The sequence below is a fragment of the Harpia harpyja genome, chromosome 3 (assembly GCF_026419915.1).
Source record: "Harpia harpyja isolate bHarHar1 chromosome 3, bHarHar1 primary haplotype, whole genome shotgun sequence".
Lineage (NCBI taxonomy): Eukaryota > Metazoa > Chordata > Aves > Accipitriformes > Accipitridae > Harpia > Harpia harpyja.
The window spans coordinates 79,695,418-79,708,031 of record NC_068942.1 but is presented as its reverse complement, the minus strand read 5'-3'; the positions used below and the strand labels follow the sequence as shown (position 1 = coordinate 79,708,031).

The following is a 12,614-nucleotide window of genomic DNA, read 5'->3' as shown; positions in this document are numbered from 1 at the left end:
GCAGTCTGGTTTGGTTACCTCACTGGGGTCCTGGTGCTTCCCTGGGGAGACTGTTTCACAAACTAACAAGCTTCATGACTAAGGATTTTCCACCAATCTTTTTTTTTTCATGCCATTACCCCCTACTGCTGCCTTGCAGATAACTGCCTCAGATCCTAAGGGATTCTGAGATTTAGTTTTCTTATATCTATTATTAAGCCTTTTATTTAAAACTTTGACATCTGTCTCATTTAGCTTACAGCCAGTAGGTTTTTCAATTACTGTTTGCTTTCTGGGGTTGAATCAAAGGTGGTAATTGGCAGCAGGGGTCCCTCCCTGTGGCCTTAGAGTACCAGCAGAGGTTGAATATTGGTGGTTTTTTCCCTTCCCCAGGTTCAGACACAAAGCTGCAGGACCCAGATCTTTGGGGATCCACAGCTGTATGTTCAGGTGCTAAAGTTCCCTTTCCAGCTTAGGGGAAACAGAGTGAAGGAGCTGGAGATCTCTTCCTCATGGGGGGAGAGCTGTTACCCAAAAAATGAAATCCCAAGGAGGAGGTAATGTTACACCACTGGAGAAGCTGGTAGTTATGTTATGGTTGATTTTGGACAAGATCCTTGGTTCCTTTGTTTCCTGGGAGGGTCTTGCTCTTTCCTGTTGAGCCAAATAAATGTAGATAAATTAACAGGGCTTCAGTTTAGGGGCTGCCTCATGTACTTTAATACCACCTGTTGCTGTTAAATGCTGTTATTTGTGGCATTTTCCTGGTGAACTGTGACAGTTAAAAATACATAAACCTGTGTACTAGGTGTTCTTCAGCAGCAGCAGTGTTTGTCAGTCCCCAGTCTTGGGCAGTATCAGCTCTACAGCACCTGCCTGCAGTTTGTAGAGTGAGTTTAGTGTGTTTGCCAGCTAACACTTCCAGGGCCTCTGCTGGTAACAGGCCAGTTCCTGCCCTGCAGCTCACACCCACAACCCTTTCCTCATGTACACTGAGCCCAGTCTTCCTCCGGAGGAATTCCTGACAGCCTAGCTGTTAACCAGGTGTGGCAGCACCTTTCCTCTCAACACAGAGCTCCTGTCACTGCTGTTTCCATAGGGGTGGTAGCCTGCCAAGGTTGGGAATGTCACCTCTGGTACAGAACAAAGAGCTCTTCAAAGCTAAAGGGATGCTGACAAGCTGGATTCTGCCCAGCAGAGGCATTGTCATGCAGCCACAAACCCAAGCTTTCAACCTAATTCATTTGTTTTACAATGATCTAAGCTGGGTACACAATCACCTGCTCCTCACTTGTGCTAATCTTGTCATAAACTCTTAATGAGGGCCTGGAGCTATTTAGATGGTGTAGATATCACAGAATTCAAATAAGCCACTTTAAAGTAGTGGAAATTCAGAATTAATTAAAACTATGAAAGGCAAGAAAATCCACCTCAGTCATTTGGACCCAGCTGATTTTACACAATTAGTTCAGAGCTGGGGCTCAAGCCACCTTGATCTTCTGTCAGCAGAGCACATCTGGGACAAGCTCTGCTTTCTCTTAGGGGAGAACACCCCTAAGAAAATGGGGCACCTAGGCCTAACTGCAGGGCTGCTGCAGCTGGAACACAAGTGGCTGCTGAGCAGAAAGTGGGTTAGAAACTCCTGCCTGGCTCCAAGACACGCAGGTCTCGGACTATGCCTTGTTCCTGGCAGCCCTGGGCTTGTGTCCATGTCTGGAGGCCCACCTCTGGTTGCAGGAGAGGTCCTTGGCTGGGGGTTTGTGGCTGCAGGCAGAGGCTCCACCACCAGATTTGCTTTTGAAGACTTGCTTCATCAAAGTCATACTTTCCAAGATGCAAATGTGCATCAGACATGCTTAAAATCAGTATGGGGTCTCAAAAAGCATTCTTTTCAGTCTAGGGAAAGGAAAACAAAGGTATTTGCAGCAGGCAGTACTGTTCTGAAAGACAACAGGTACACACCTACTCTGGATACCTACCGCTAGGCACAAGGCAGCAATATGAAGAACAGACCAGATACATTTGGCAGTCTTCATTTATTCAGCTTAAACAAAGATTTTTTTTTTCTAAAAATAATCAATAAATAAAACAGACATCACCAAGGAAACACTATATTGAGTGGAGTACCATCAGGAACATTAAATAGAACCCCCACCACAGCTTAAAGTAGCTCTCCACACCACAATGAAAGAACATTTTGTAAGGCCTAACTGTTCACAAACAAGACTGGCTGTTCTGTACGAACCTTCATGTATTTATAATGCCCTATTCATAGATGTAGGATTTGTCACTCTCTTCGCACAAAACACTACTGTTGAAACCAGAGCTTTGTACGTTACTTGCTTGCCATTGCTGGCAAAAGTGCTAAAATCATTTACCCAATCTTATAGCAAGAGGGATGCTCCAAAGCAGCAACAATCCCTCAGGACCAGGATGGGAGACTTCTCTGCCAGTTTGCTATGCCATAAACATAAGCCATTACCAGCAAAACCACAGCCCACCTGACCCTCAGGAGTTCAAGTACAGCGAGTTGGCCAGGTGCGTTTGGTAAAGCTGAATGCACTGCTGCCAATCCCAAATCACATTCCCATTGAGTACAAGCCAGAGCCCCACTCAAGATGGGGTGTATTCTGTCTGCCAGACATTCCAGTCTCCCCATTACCTTTGCCCTGTCACAAACCATTGGGTTATTCTTTTTTTTTGTCACAAAAAAAGTAATTATCCTGAAAACAAAGTTATCAGCTAAAGTGCAGGATCCCTGCAGCGAGAAGTACATATCCATTTTTAGACTCAGAACATCAAGCTTTAGCATAGCCCGTGAGGATTCTCCCCTACCCGCACAAATAGTAACAAATTCAGTTTTGGAAAATAGTGCCTATAAAACTTTAGGTACGCTAACATCAACAGCACTTCAGTGAGCTTTCACGGAAAGAACAGAACAAATGCCCATTCTGTATCACTAATTCTGCATGAGAGAAGCATCATCCCTACCCGAGCTACATCATCCTTCCGTGAAGTACAGACAGCAGAACAATCCCACGAGCTGTACTTTGGCTACCAAGAAAAGAAGCGCAAACCTTTAGAAAAATACAATGCAAGAAAAAATTTGAGATAAAAATATATACCTTTGGTTAAAAACCATCCCTTTAACAAGAGTCCTTTGTAACTCAGCTAGAACAAAAAAGCTTCACTTAGACTGAACAGTAGTAAAAATTAGTTCTAAGCGCTTATTTCCTAACCCAGAGGACCCTTCTAAAATATAAGTAATTTTTTTTTCCAGGATTTACACATTTCATGTTCATTATTTATAGGGATCATTAATATTTGCAGCAATACTATATAAATTTTCCACGAAGAGAATGTTTGTAGCACAAGCTCCTCCACCAACAGTCTTTAAAAAAAAAAAAAGACTAGAAGTTCTTAATTAAAGAACCGTTGAAACATGTAGTTTTCTTCAGATACTGAATAGCCAAACTTCTTATAGAAATCCACATTTTTTGGCAGACACTCAAGTGTAATTTTGTAACAGTTCAGTCTCTTACTTAGCAATGTCAGGGTGGACGTTAATCTGAAAAAGACAGAAAACCAACAGTTAAACAGCCCTGAACGCTGGATCAATTAACATTTAATTAGATAAAGTTATCAGACTGACAATACTGAAATTTTACAGAACTCTGCATTTTCCTTTACTATACAGGATAGTTGCTATCCCAAGAAAAAAAGAGAACAAAGTACCAGCGTCTCACAGACAATTTTATGTTACAAGAACCTCAGCTTGCACCCTGCCAGTTAGTGATACCTCCTGGCTAAATTCTTTTCACCTGTCTGGCTGGGGAGGCTCTGCCCTGCAGCTAACCTGCAGAGCTAAAATCCTGCTCTCAGAGGTCTGGTGAGCTATCTTTGCCAGCTTGTTTGCTGGCACCCATCAGCACAGTAAGTGGGGGGGGACAGAAAGCAACTGAGTAAGGGCCTGCTGCCCTGCCTGCTGTGGAATGGCAAAGGTGGTGAAATACTTACAGTTTACCAAGCTGCCTTCCTCTGCACTCCCCACTTACGACGACATCTTCTATCCTTCCTCTCTGTGAAAATACAGGCAAGTGTTAGTCGAACAGAACACTGCTGTGCTCATTTCCCTACTGCTCTCTGTTCCATGCTTGAATTTTCTGCTGTCTGTTTCGATACAACTCCTCCAGTGGTCAACATGCTCGTAATGCCCCTTCCAGCACCCAGCAGGAGCTGCAGTCCCACCACAGCCCTTCCCCGCTGAGGGATTTCTGTCTCTCTAGCTCCCCGTTTTCACGCGTCTAGCTGGGACTCCACAGCAGTGAGATCCTCAGCCATCTGCTCCATCAGAACCAAGTCTGACTAGTTCAAAAGCTCACTGGGAGGGAGAACGGGACAGAGATCAAATTGCTCTTTTTCCTTAAGAAAAGCCAAAGTTTCCTTTTACTATTTAGCTGAGCACCCAAGGATGGGAGATATTTTTTAAGATGCCTTTGTCACTGACTCAGCAGAAGGTACTTTGTCACACAGTAACACCATAAAAATAACATGCACGGAGTCAGGGGACAGGATCTTTTCCCTCACTTTACAGCTGCAGTGAGAGAATATACCTTTGCACAGGAGTGAGTGAACTTGTGTTCTATCACCAGCGTTGCTGTAGCAACAATCTGTCCAAGATTGGTGTCTTCTACGACAGTAACGTAGTAATCTCCAGATCTCTTCATGTGCTCAAAGGTTTCTGTGGGAGCAGGCAGACAGCGGAACAGTCACCATTAATCTCAGATTAAATTGCTCTGAAGTCTAACACTTGCAACAGATTCTGAACGCAGATCACTGCAGGGTTCAGGATCACAAGGAAGATGCACCCAAGACCCCAGAACCTGAAAGCCCCAGAGTCAGACTAACCAGACAGAACCAGGAAAAAGCAGAAATTAAACAAATGCCTTTTCCTCAGCTGCCAAGAGAGCCCTCCTTCCCCAGAGTCTCTGCAGATGGGCACTATGATGATGGTGGCAGCACCTCTTAAGTTTTCTTAAATCTCAGTCAAACCAGTGAAGCAAGCTCGGGTTCGCTGTTGAGCTATGATCAAAGGCAAGCCTCTGCCTCGCTACCGGTGCTGCATTAATTCAGCCAAAACAAGCCATCACCCACTATTCCCTTCTGCCAGGCATCTAAAGCTCAGTCTCAAAAGCAGGTATACAATTTAGGCCCGTCCCAGCCAAGAAACCCTTTAGGATAGTTGCAACTGGATCCAACACTGAGTGCCAAAGGCTGCCTCAGGGGAGCTGAACTACTAAATCCCTCTGGCATCAGGCAGTTGGGAGCCTCGCACCCAAGTGGATTTGCTGTCAGCATCAGTATCCTCTGGGTCCCAGCAACCTCTATGGAAATGCCAAGAAATAATGATATACTCACTGATAAACTGCTCTGGGCTTGCAACTCCAGTTTCAGTCAGCTGACCCAGAACTTTAAAAAAGCCTGTTATAAAAAAAAAAAAGGGGGGGGGGCAGGGCAGAACAACAACCCTCAATGAGGGACAGAGACACACGAAGAGCTCCACATAGCACAGAACAACCTGACACAGCTCTTTGGAGAGTTAACATCCCCATGGCACCATGCAATTCAGTCATATGTAAAAGCCTGCGCTCTGCATTTGTAGAGCTAGACCGCAATCTTAAAATCAAACTCCCACCTTGAGCGCTGCTGAAGGATCAGCTAATGCATCAGCAGCAAACTGCAGCTTGAACGCAGAAGCTGCATACATTCAAGCAAGAAAAGTATAAGCCTGAAATTATGCGAGATTAAGCTGTATGTTCAGAACAACATTTTCGTCCAAGTTACAGAACTGAAGACGTCTTCATGCAGTAAGAATAATATGCTGGTTCACATTACTTTTATATTAAAAGGAACAGTATGAACAACTGTACTCGCTCTCTAAAGCTGTGGTGAGTAGGAAGCTGTGGATTATTTGGAAAATTTGACTTGAATTTTAAGACTGTTTTTGAGGTTATTAAAACAGTAAAACCAATTTTGAGGGTCACCCAACACAGCATGACCAATCCATGGTGCCAAGTACTCAAATTCCTTACTGATAAAAATAACCCAAATCAGATAAAATGAGCAATCCTGATCTATTGAGAGATCATGCAGAAATACATATGATCTAGTTCAGCACCTAGCTTTCATTTGGGATGATCATTAAACAGGATTCTACCTCGATTTAAATCAGCTGTGCAAAGTGGTCTCAAAACTAGGCCATCTCCTGGTTCTAAAGGAGAAATAGCAGGAGAAAACGTCGTCATGTTCTCGCTCCAGTCAAGTTCATGCAGAATATTTGGGTCAAACATCGGTGTGTCATCAGGCATCACAGTTGCAACAGGCATCATGGCTGCAACAGGTGTTCTGGAACAGAATGCACATGGGTAAGGAACATTTTGGTTTGTTCTTGCTTTAATCTCTAAATATGCCATTTCCCCTGGTTATATCATGCCACGTGATGTTTCTCAGGGACGCAAAGAAAGGTGAATGAAACCAGAACTGCTGTTCACTTTATCTGCAATTGAAGCTCCTTAACCTTCACCGGACTAGGCCGCTGGGTTAAACAAAAGAGCGCGTACCCCAACACCGCACACGTTATCTAAAGTCAACACATGTGGCACTTCTATGTTCATCTGGGCAGTTTTTTCTCTTGGAAAAAAACAAACAGATAAGACATCAACTGGGATATTTAACCTCTATAGCCCTCTGAAAAGGAAAGCATCTCGCAGTCTCAAGAAACCTCCCTAACATACTGTTTACTGAGTATAGAGGACATCATTTGCATTAGTGTTCCATTTAAAACTGGCAGTAGGAATAGTACACTTTTTTCAACCAGTCCCATCACATAAATATTTAGTATCTCAGCCAAGAAGCACTCCATCACACATAGGAAAACACAAATGATATGACAGCCTGCACGCACGCTTACAGCCCATACTGCGTTTCTAATGCAGTTGTGTTTGCTCGGTGTATTTACAAAACCTAATGCCATCTCAGCTGTAAAGCACAGCGGCTCATTGTCCATTAACAGGTAAAACGCAGAACTGCCAAGATGATGGTGAGACACCTGTTAATGATTAAAGAAAGATCTGGGAATTATCCCTAATTCTGAATAATACACAAGAAGCAGCAAAGGGATATATTTTCCTAATCGCTAGACACAGGAAAATAATTTTTGTCACCTGTGGAATACCTGGGCAGGTTTCTGGTACGAACAGAGCGTATCATGGGAACCTCTCCTAAGTTCTTTATACAATTTCAAATTAACTTAGTTGCACCATAAAAGCTATGGTAGTTGCAAGCTGTTGGACAGGCCAAATAAACATCAGAAAGAAAAATGTATTTGGGATGAATACTTCTCAAAATAAGACATTTTACAGCCCTGTTAAGCTGCCCAGAGAAAGTACAGAGGATGTTAGCTGTGAAGCATCTCAGTGTAACTGCAGCATTCGAGCCTCAAAACTGAAGGTGGCTCTGGAAATGCAACTGAAAAAGCTTCTTTAAAAAAAGAAAAAAAAAGCAACCACAAAATCTTTTTTTATGCCACCTGCTGGTATACACTGGCCTTTAAATCCCCATTCTCATCTCAATCTTGCATATAAAAGTAAAAAAATTGCTGTTATAGCAATTAAACAGCAATACAAATTCTCATCCCACATGAATTTTCAAAATGAAACAGTGGGAAAAACAAAGTGCAAAGAAAAACATTTCCATAGATGGAAGAGTCAGAGATGAGAATCCAGGTCTTCTGAGTCCCAGTCCTGAGCTTTAGCGATCAGATCATGCCGTTATGTGCAGAGAACCGCAAGCCCATTGCCAGCGTATTAATTATGTCACTGCTGAGCAAAACCGAAGTCTCCCTGGTTCCAACAATACACTTGGTATCTCTGTTCCTAGATCTTGATTGTTCTAACGTTGCCATTACCCTGTCCTGTTACAAAGCCTTCCTAGAATTCATGAGTGTTCATAACAACATTCAAATAGTGTACTGTACAGCATAAGATAAATTAATTTCAGCTCAGGCTTACAGAATACCAAGCACACACAACAGTAGAAAAACACATGAAGGAAATAAAATTTTTGATGCTTTTCAAGCAGTTAGTGACAAACTAAGAATGATTCTTCAAACTACATGCAGCACAGCCAGAGCAGGAAGAAGTTTGAAGCTTCGCCCATTTTCTGGAGTCAGGAATATGACTTACTCGATAGAAACGCAGTGGCCAATTAAAAAAAGGATCAATGTATGGTGAGGAAGAAGAGCTCAGCCTGTTTCGATGGGTCGCCGGTTTCCCCTCCAGGCCTGCTGAGCTTACTCCAAGACCAGGTGCTAGCCCTGGTACACACCTGAAGTCTCCCCCGGAGCATCCCGGGCTCCCCACCCGTGTCAGGAGTGGGACAGGGTCCTGCCAGTGCCCACGGGACACGTTCGGCCCCCCTCACCCGTCCCACCTCCCTCGGCTCCGCTCTCCTCTGGAAAACCGGTGCGGAGGGAGCACGGTATGCCGGGGGTCCCCCCCCGAGATGAGCTGCCTGCCCAAGGGGACCCCCCAGGTGCTCGGTCAGACTTCTGCCGGCTCCCCAGCGGCAAGGGACAGGGCGACAAACCCCGGCCCTACCCGGAGGGGCGAGAAACAGCCCTGCACGGCCCCTCGGTGGGGTGTCCTCAGCTGAAGCAGCCCCCCCGCGGTCCCTCAGGGGGTCCCCACAGCTCCCCTCAGCTGAAGCAGCCCTTGGGGGGGGGGGGGTGGGACCCCCCCAACCCATCGAGGGGATCCCCTCACCCCCCCACGCAGGCCCTCAGCGGGGTCCCCTCACCTCACCCTCGGCCCCTCGGAGGGGGGGTCTCCACATCCCCTTACCCCCAGCTCCTCGGGGGGTCTCCACACCCCCTCACCTCACCCTCAGCCCCTCGGAGGGGGGGGTCTCCACATCCCCTCACCCCCAGCCCCTCGGGGGGGGGGGGGGGGTCTCCACACCGCCTCACTTCACTCCCAGCCCCTCGGAGGGGGGGGGGGGAAATCTCCACACCCCCTCACCGTCAGCCCCTCGGGGTGGGGGTCTCCACATCCCCTCACCCTCAGCCCCGGCCCCTCGGGGGGTCTCCACACCCCCTCACCTCATCCCTAGCCCCTCGGGGGGGGGTGTCCTCCACATCCCCTCATCCCTAGCCCCTCGGGGGGGGTTTCCTCCACATCCCCTCACCCTCAGCCCCTCGGGGGGGGCTCTCCAGACCCCTTCACCTCACCCCCAGCCCCTCGGGGGGGGCTCCACAGCCCTCACCTCAACCCCGGCCCTCGGGGGGGGGGGGGGCCGCCCCGCCCGCACTCACCCGTGCACGAGGCCGCGGCGCCAACTGCCGCCCGCACCGGCTCCGCCGCAGGCGCCGCACGGACGTGGCAGGGGGGGGGAGGCGGGACCCGGCACGCACGCACGCCAGCGCGCAACCAATCGCCACCCGTCGGCCCCGCCCCATCTCCGAGCGCTCGGAACTCCGGGCCACCCCCACGCCGGCCCGGCGACCTTCGGGAACAGCCCCGCCCCCCGTGCGAGGATTGGACGGTGAGCGGTGTGACCGCGCCCCCTCTCTGGAAGAGGCCCCGCCTCTTCTCCCGCGTCGCGCTCCCGATGGCGGAGCCGGGGTAAAATGGCGGGCGGTGAGCGGGCGTCGCTGCCGCTGCCCGGCCTCGGCGTTCCCGCGGAGCACCCCCCCTGCCCCGTCGCCCTTCCCTCCGCTCCCCGCCCTGAAGGGCCGTTTCACCCTGGCAGCGGCCCCGATGGGGTCGGCGGGAGGAAGGATGAAGGCCAGCGAGGCCAGCCGAGTCTCAGGGGTGCGAAGGCTGAGGCGTTTGCCCTGACAGGGTTTTGACGCCTGAAAGAAAAATCCCTTCGCTTCCCCGAACTGGCATCCCCCCAGGAGCGAGGCGGGTGGCTGGGGAGCGGGCAGTGTCCCTCGGCAAAGGGAATGATTTCTCCTTCAGTGGGGTGTGGGGAGCCCTGCTCCTGGCAGCGCGGTGCAGGAGGGTGGGTTGCTGGATCACACCTTCCTCTCATCCGTGCCTGCTTTCTCTTTACAGCTTGGCAGGTATTTTTTTTTCAGCCAGCTGCCTTTCCTGTAAAGATTTCCCTGGTTTTTTTGGACTGACTGCAGAACTTGGTTTTGGGAGAAAAGTAAAACTGAGGCCCAGACCACGTGAGGTCGGTGAAGATCCCTACGACGCGTTTCAGAAGCAGCGGATCACTAGGCAGCTCGCAGGGTGTAATTGCTGGCTGCTCTGCATACGTTTCGCTGCGTTTTCACTGGGGTTTGGCCTCTGGAGTTCCTCTGGGAAGCTGCTTCGTGGCTTTGGAGGGCTGCTCGCTTTAATCCAGAGCTGGCCACAGCCCAGGAGGGGCTCGTGGGTACCTGCGGAGGGATGGCTCGGATGAAAGGGCTAAACAAAGGTTCTTCTTTTTCCTGAGGAATTGCAGGTGGCAGCAGCTTTCATCACGAAAGCGTCCCTCGCTTTGATAATTTTCATCTCGGGGGGATTATTTTTGGAGGCTCCATCACTCCCCTTGGTCCCCTGCTGTCCTGCGCTGGGATGGGTCTTGTTCAGCCTCCAAGGCTGGCAGGGTGCATGAGTGAGGGTTTTTCTTCCTTTTCAATAAAAAAACCAAACAACTTGGAGATCATCTTGAGAGACTGTTTTATAAATAGCAGAGGTCAAGGCATGCGTGTAGCAGGAGGCCTGCTGAACAAGATAATTACACAATGTGCTTCTGAGACATGATTTTCATTTTCCATGTTTCTTCCCCCTGTTACTTTACCCTCAGAATGAATCACTCTCTGTTACCATGGAAACAATCAACATTACTTAGTTTTTACTTCTTCGGGCCCAGAGTGACCAGATGACACACGCCAACCCCCCCGGGCTCAGGCACACCCAAAGTCTGGGGGCGATGCTCACCCCAAGCTTGTCCAGCAGAGCCGGGGCTGGGGGCTTCGTGGGTGAATCACCGTGACTATTGACCTTTTATTGCAAGGAAAAGGCATGAACTGGGTGTGAGCTTTCCCCTCCTGTCCCTTCTCTGTTTCCTTTGTTTTGAGGGATTAAGAGGACTGGGAAGGTTCCATCCATGCTAAAAAATGAACACCGTATCTTGCTTCTGTGCATGAAAAGAAACTGGGAGGTGCTGCTTGGACTGGTTAAACGGGGAAACTGGGAGTGCAGACACATTTCCATTGCGTGAAAAATGACAGATGGGGGGTTTACTTAACTCCCTCCACGGTGCCTTTTCCTTCATGGAAAGATTTTACGGATGCGAGGTAGATTTTGCATTTTACCTAAGTAACTGTGAAAAGTCGTGACTTTTTAAAAATAAAATCATGCCATAACAAGGCCGTGACCACATGGGGTCAGCCCAGCTCTCCCCAGTGAGACTCAGAGCAGAGGTCCTGGACCTGCACAGGGAATACAGCATGTTTTGGACAAGCCTTATCCAGATACATCCTCACGGTTTCTGGCAATCGGCCGCGTAGAGACATCCTGACCCAGAACGTACATCTGGCCCGTGGTATTTAATAGCTGAACAGTGCTATCCTCTGCGTGTGTGTCTCAGCTTCTGACCTCCAGAGCTCCTAAATGTGCTGCAGCGTAATGTTGCAGAATGAGGAAAAAATCCTTTGGTTTGGTTAAACCTCTTGCCCTGCCCCAGCAGGGCCATTTTTGTTAGTCCTGGAGACCAGTCCTGTCCTGTTTACCACCACAGGTACTGACTTCAGCTTGGCTTGAGGACAGAAACCTTTCTGCACGTGGATTTTGTAGCAGCGTGGGTCTAAAGCAGAGCAGGGAAATGATCTGGATGGAAAAACCTTCCCAAGGAAAGGTGAATTTGCCAGGCTGTGGGCAGAGGTGGGAATAGATCCTCTTCAGTTGGATTTGCAAGCAGAGCGCAAAGAAACCTGCCCCGATGGAGGGGCTTAAGCTGAACAGTGCCTCTGTCAGCACCTCCGAAACCTTCTTCCATTTCAGGAACGCAGAGATGTTTTGGAGAAGGGCCACTGTCGCGAGGGGATTAGCCTCTCACAAAGATTTAATCTTTACACCCTCCCAGGGCCAATCCAAAACCCTCTGGCAAAACCTGGGCCAACCGTGCAGGCAGGGCAGAATGGAGCCAGCGGGTTTTCAGCCACCCCCATCCCCGCACGGAAAGTTTTAAGCTTTTTTTCTAATTTTAACCACATTGGAAGAAGGTGGTAGTGCTCTTATGGGCTTTTAAAGAAGAGGTGGGCAGCGGGGAAGGACTGGGTTAACGTACCCAGCAAGGGGAAACTGGATCACTTTGCGAAGGCTCCTGAGAGTCCACGCACGAAACAGGCTTCGCTTCTTACCAAAAGCTTGGCGAAAGGCACGTGGCTGCTGATGAGCTCTCACATCTCCTTGAGACACCTCCAAGTCCCACCCAGTGGCTTTTTAAAGGTCAAGTGATTAGGACCAGTGAGGATTCACAGCAGCCAACAGATAAATCTCCCCAGTACCTCTGAGGCCAGGATTTGGTTGCTGATGAGCAAGGGGAAAGTTGAAATGACACATTTCCACTTGTGTCACGGATGC

At 48.6% G+C, this 12,614-nt stretch overlaps 1 protein-coding gene across 1 annotated transcript; it reads right to left on the bottom strand.

Annotated features, from left to right (window-relative positions):
- Positions 1-1,996: 1,996 nt before the first annotated feature.
- Positions 1,997-9,499, bottom strand: GNPNAT1 (glucosamine-phosphate N-acetyltransferase 1). The gene is made up of 6 exons (XM_052783611.1): positions 9,350-9,499; positions 6,197-6,384; positions 5,398-5,460; positions 4,593-4,720; positions 3,997-4,058; positions 1,997-3,547 (listed from the first exon to the last, which is right to left on the bottom strand). Exons 2-6 carry the CDS (start codon positions 6,366-6,368, stop codon positions 3,400-3,402), a joined length of 573 nt encoding a protein of 190 aa, XP_052639571.1. The 5' UTR covers positions 6,369-6,384; positions 9,350-9,499; the 3' UTR covers positions 1,997-3,399.
- Between the last annotated feature and the right edge of the window lie 3,115 nt (positions 9,500-12,614).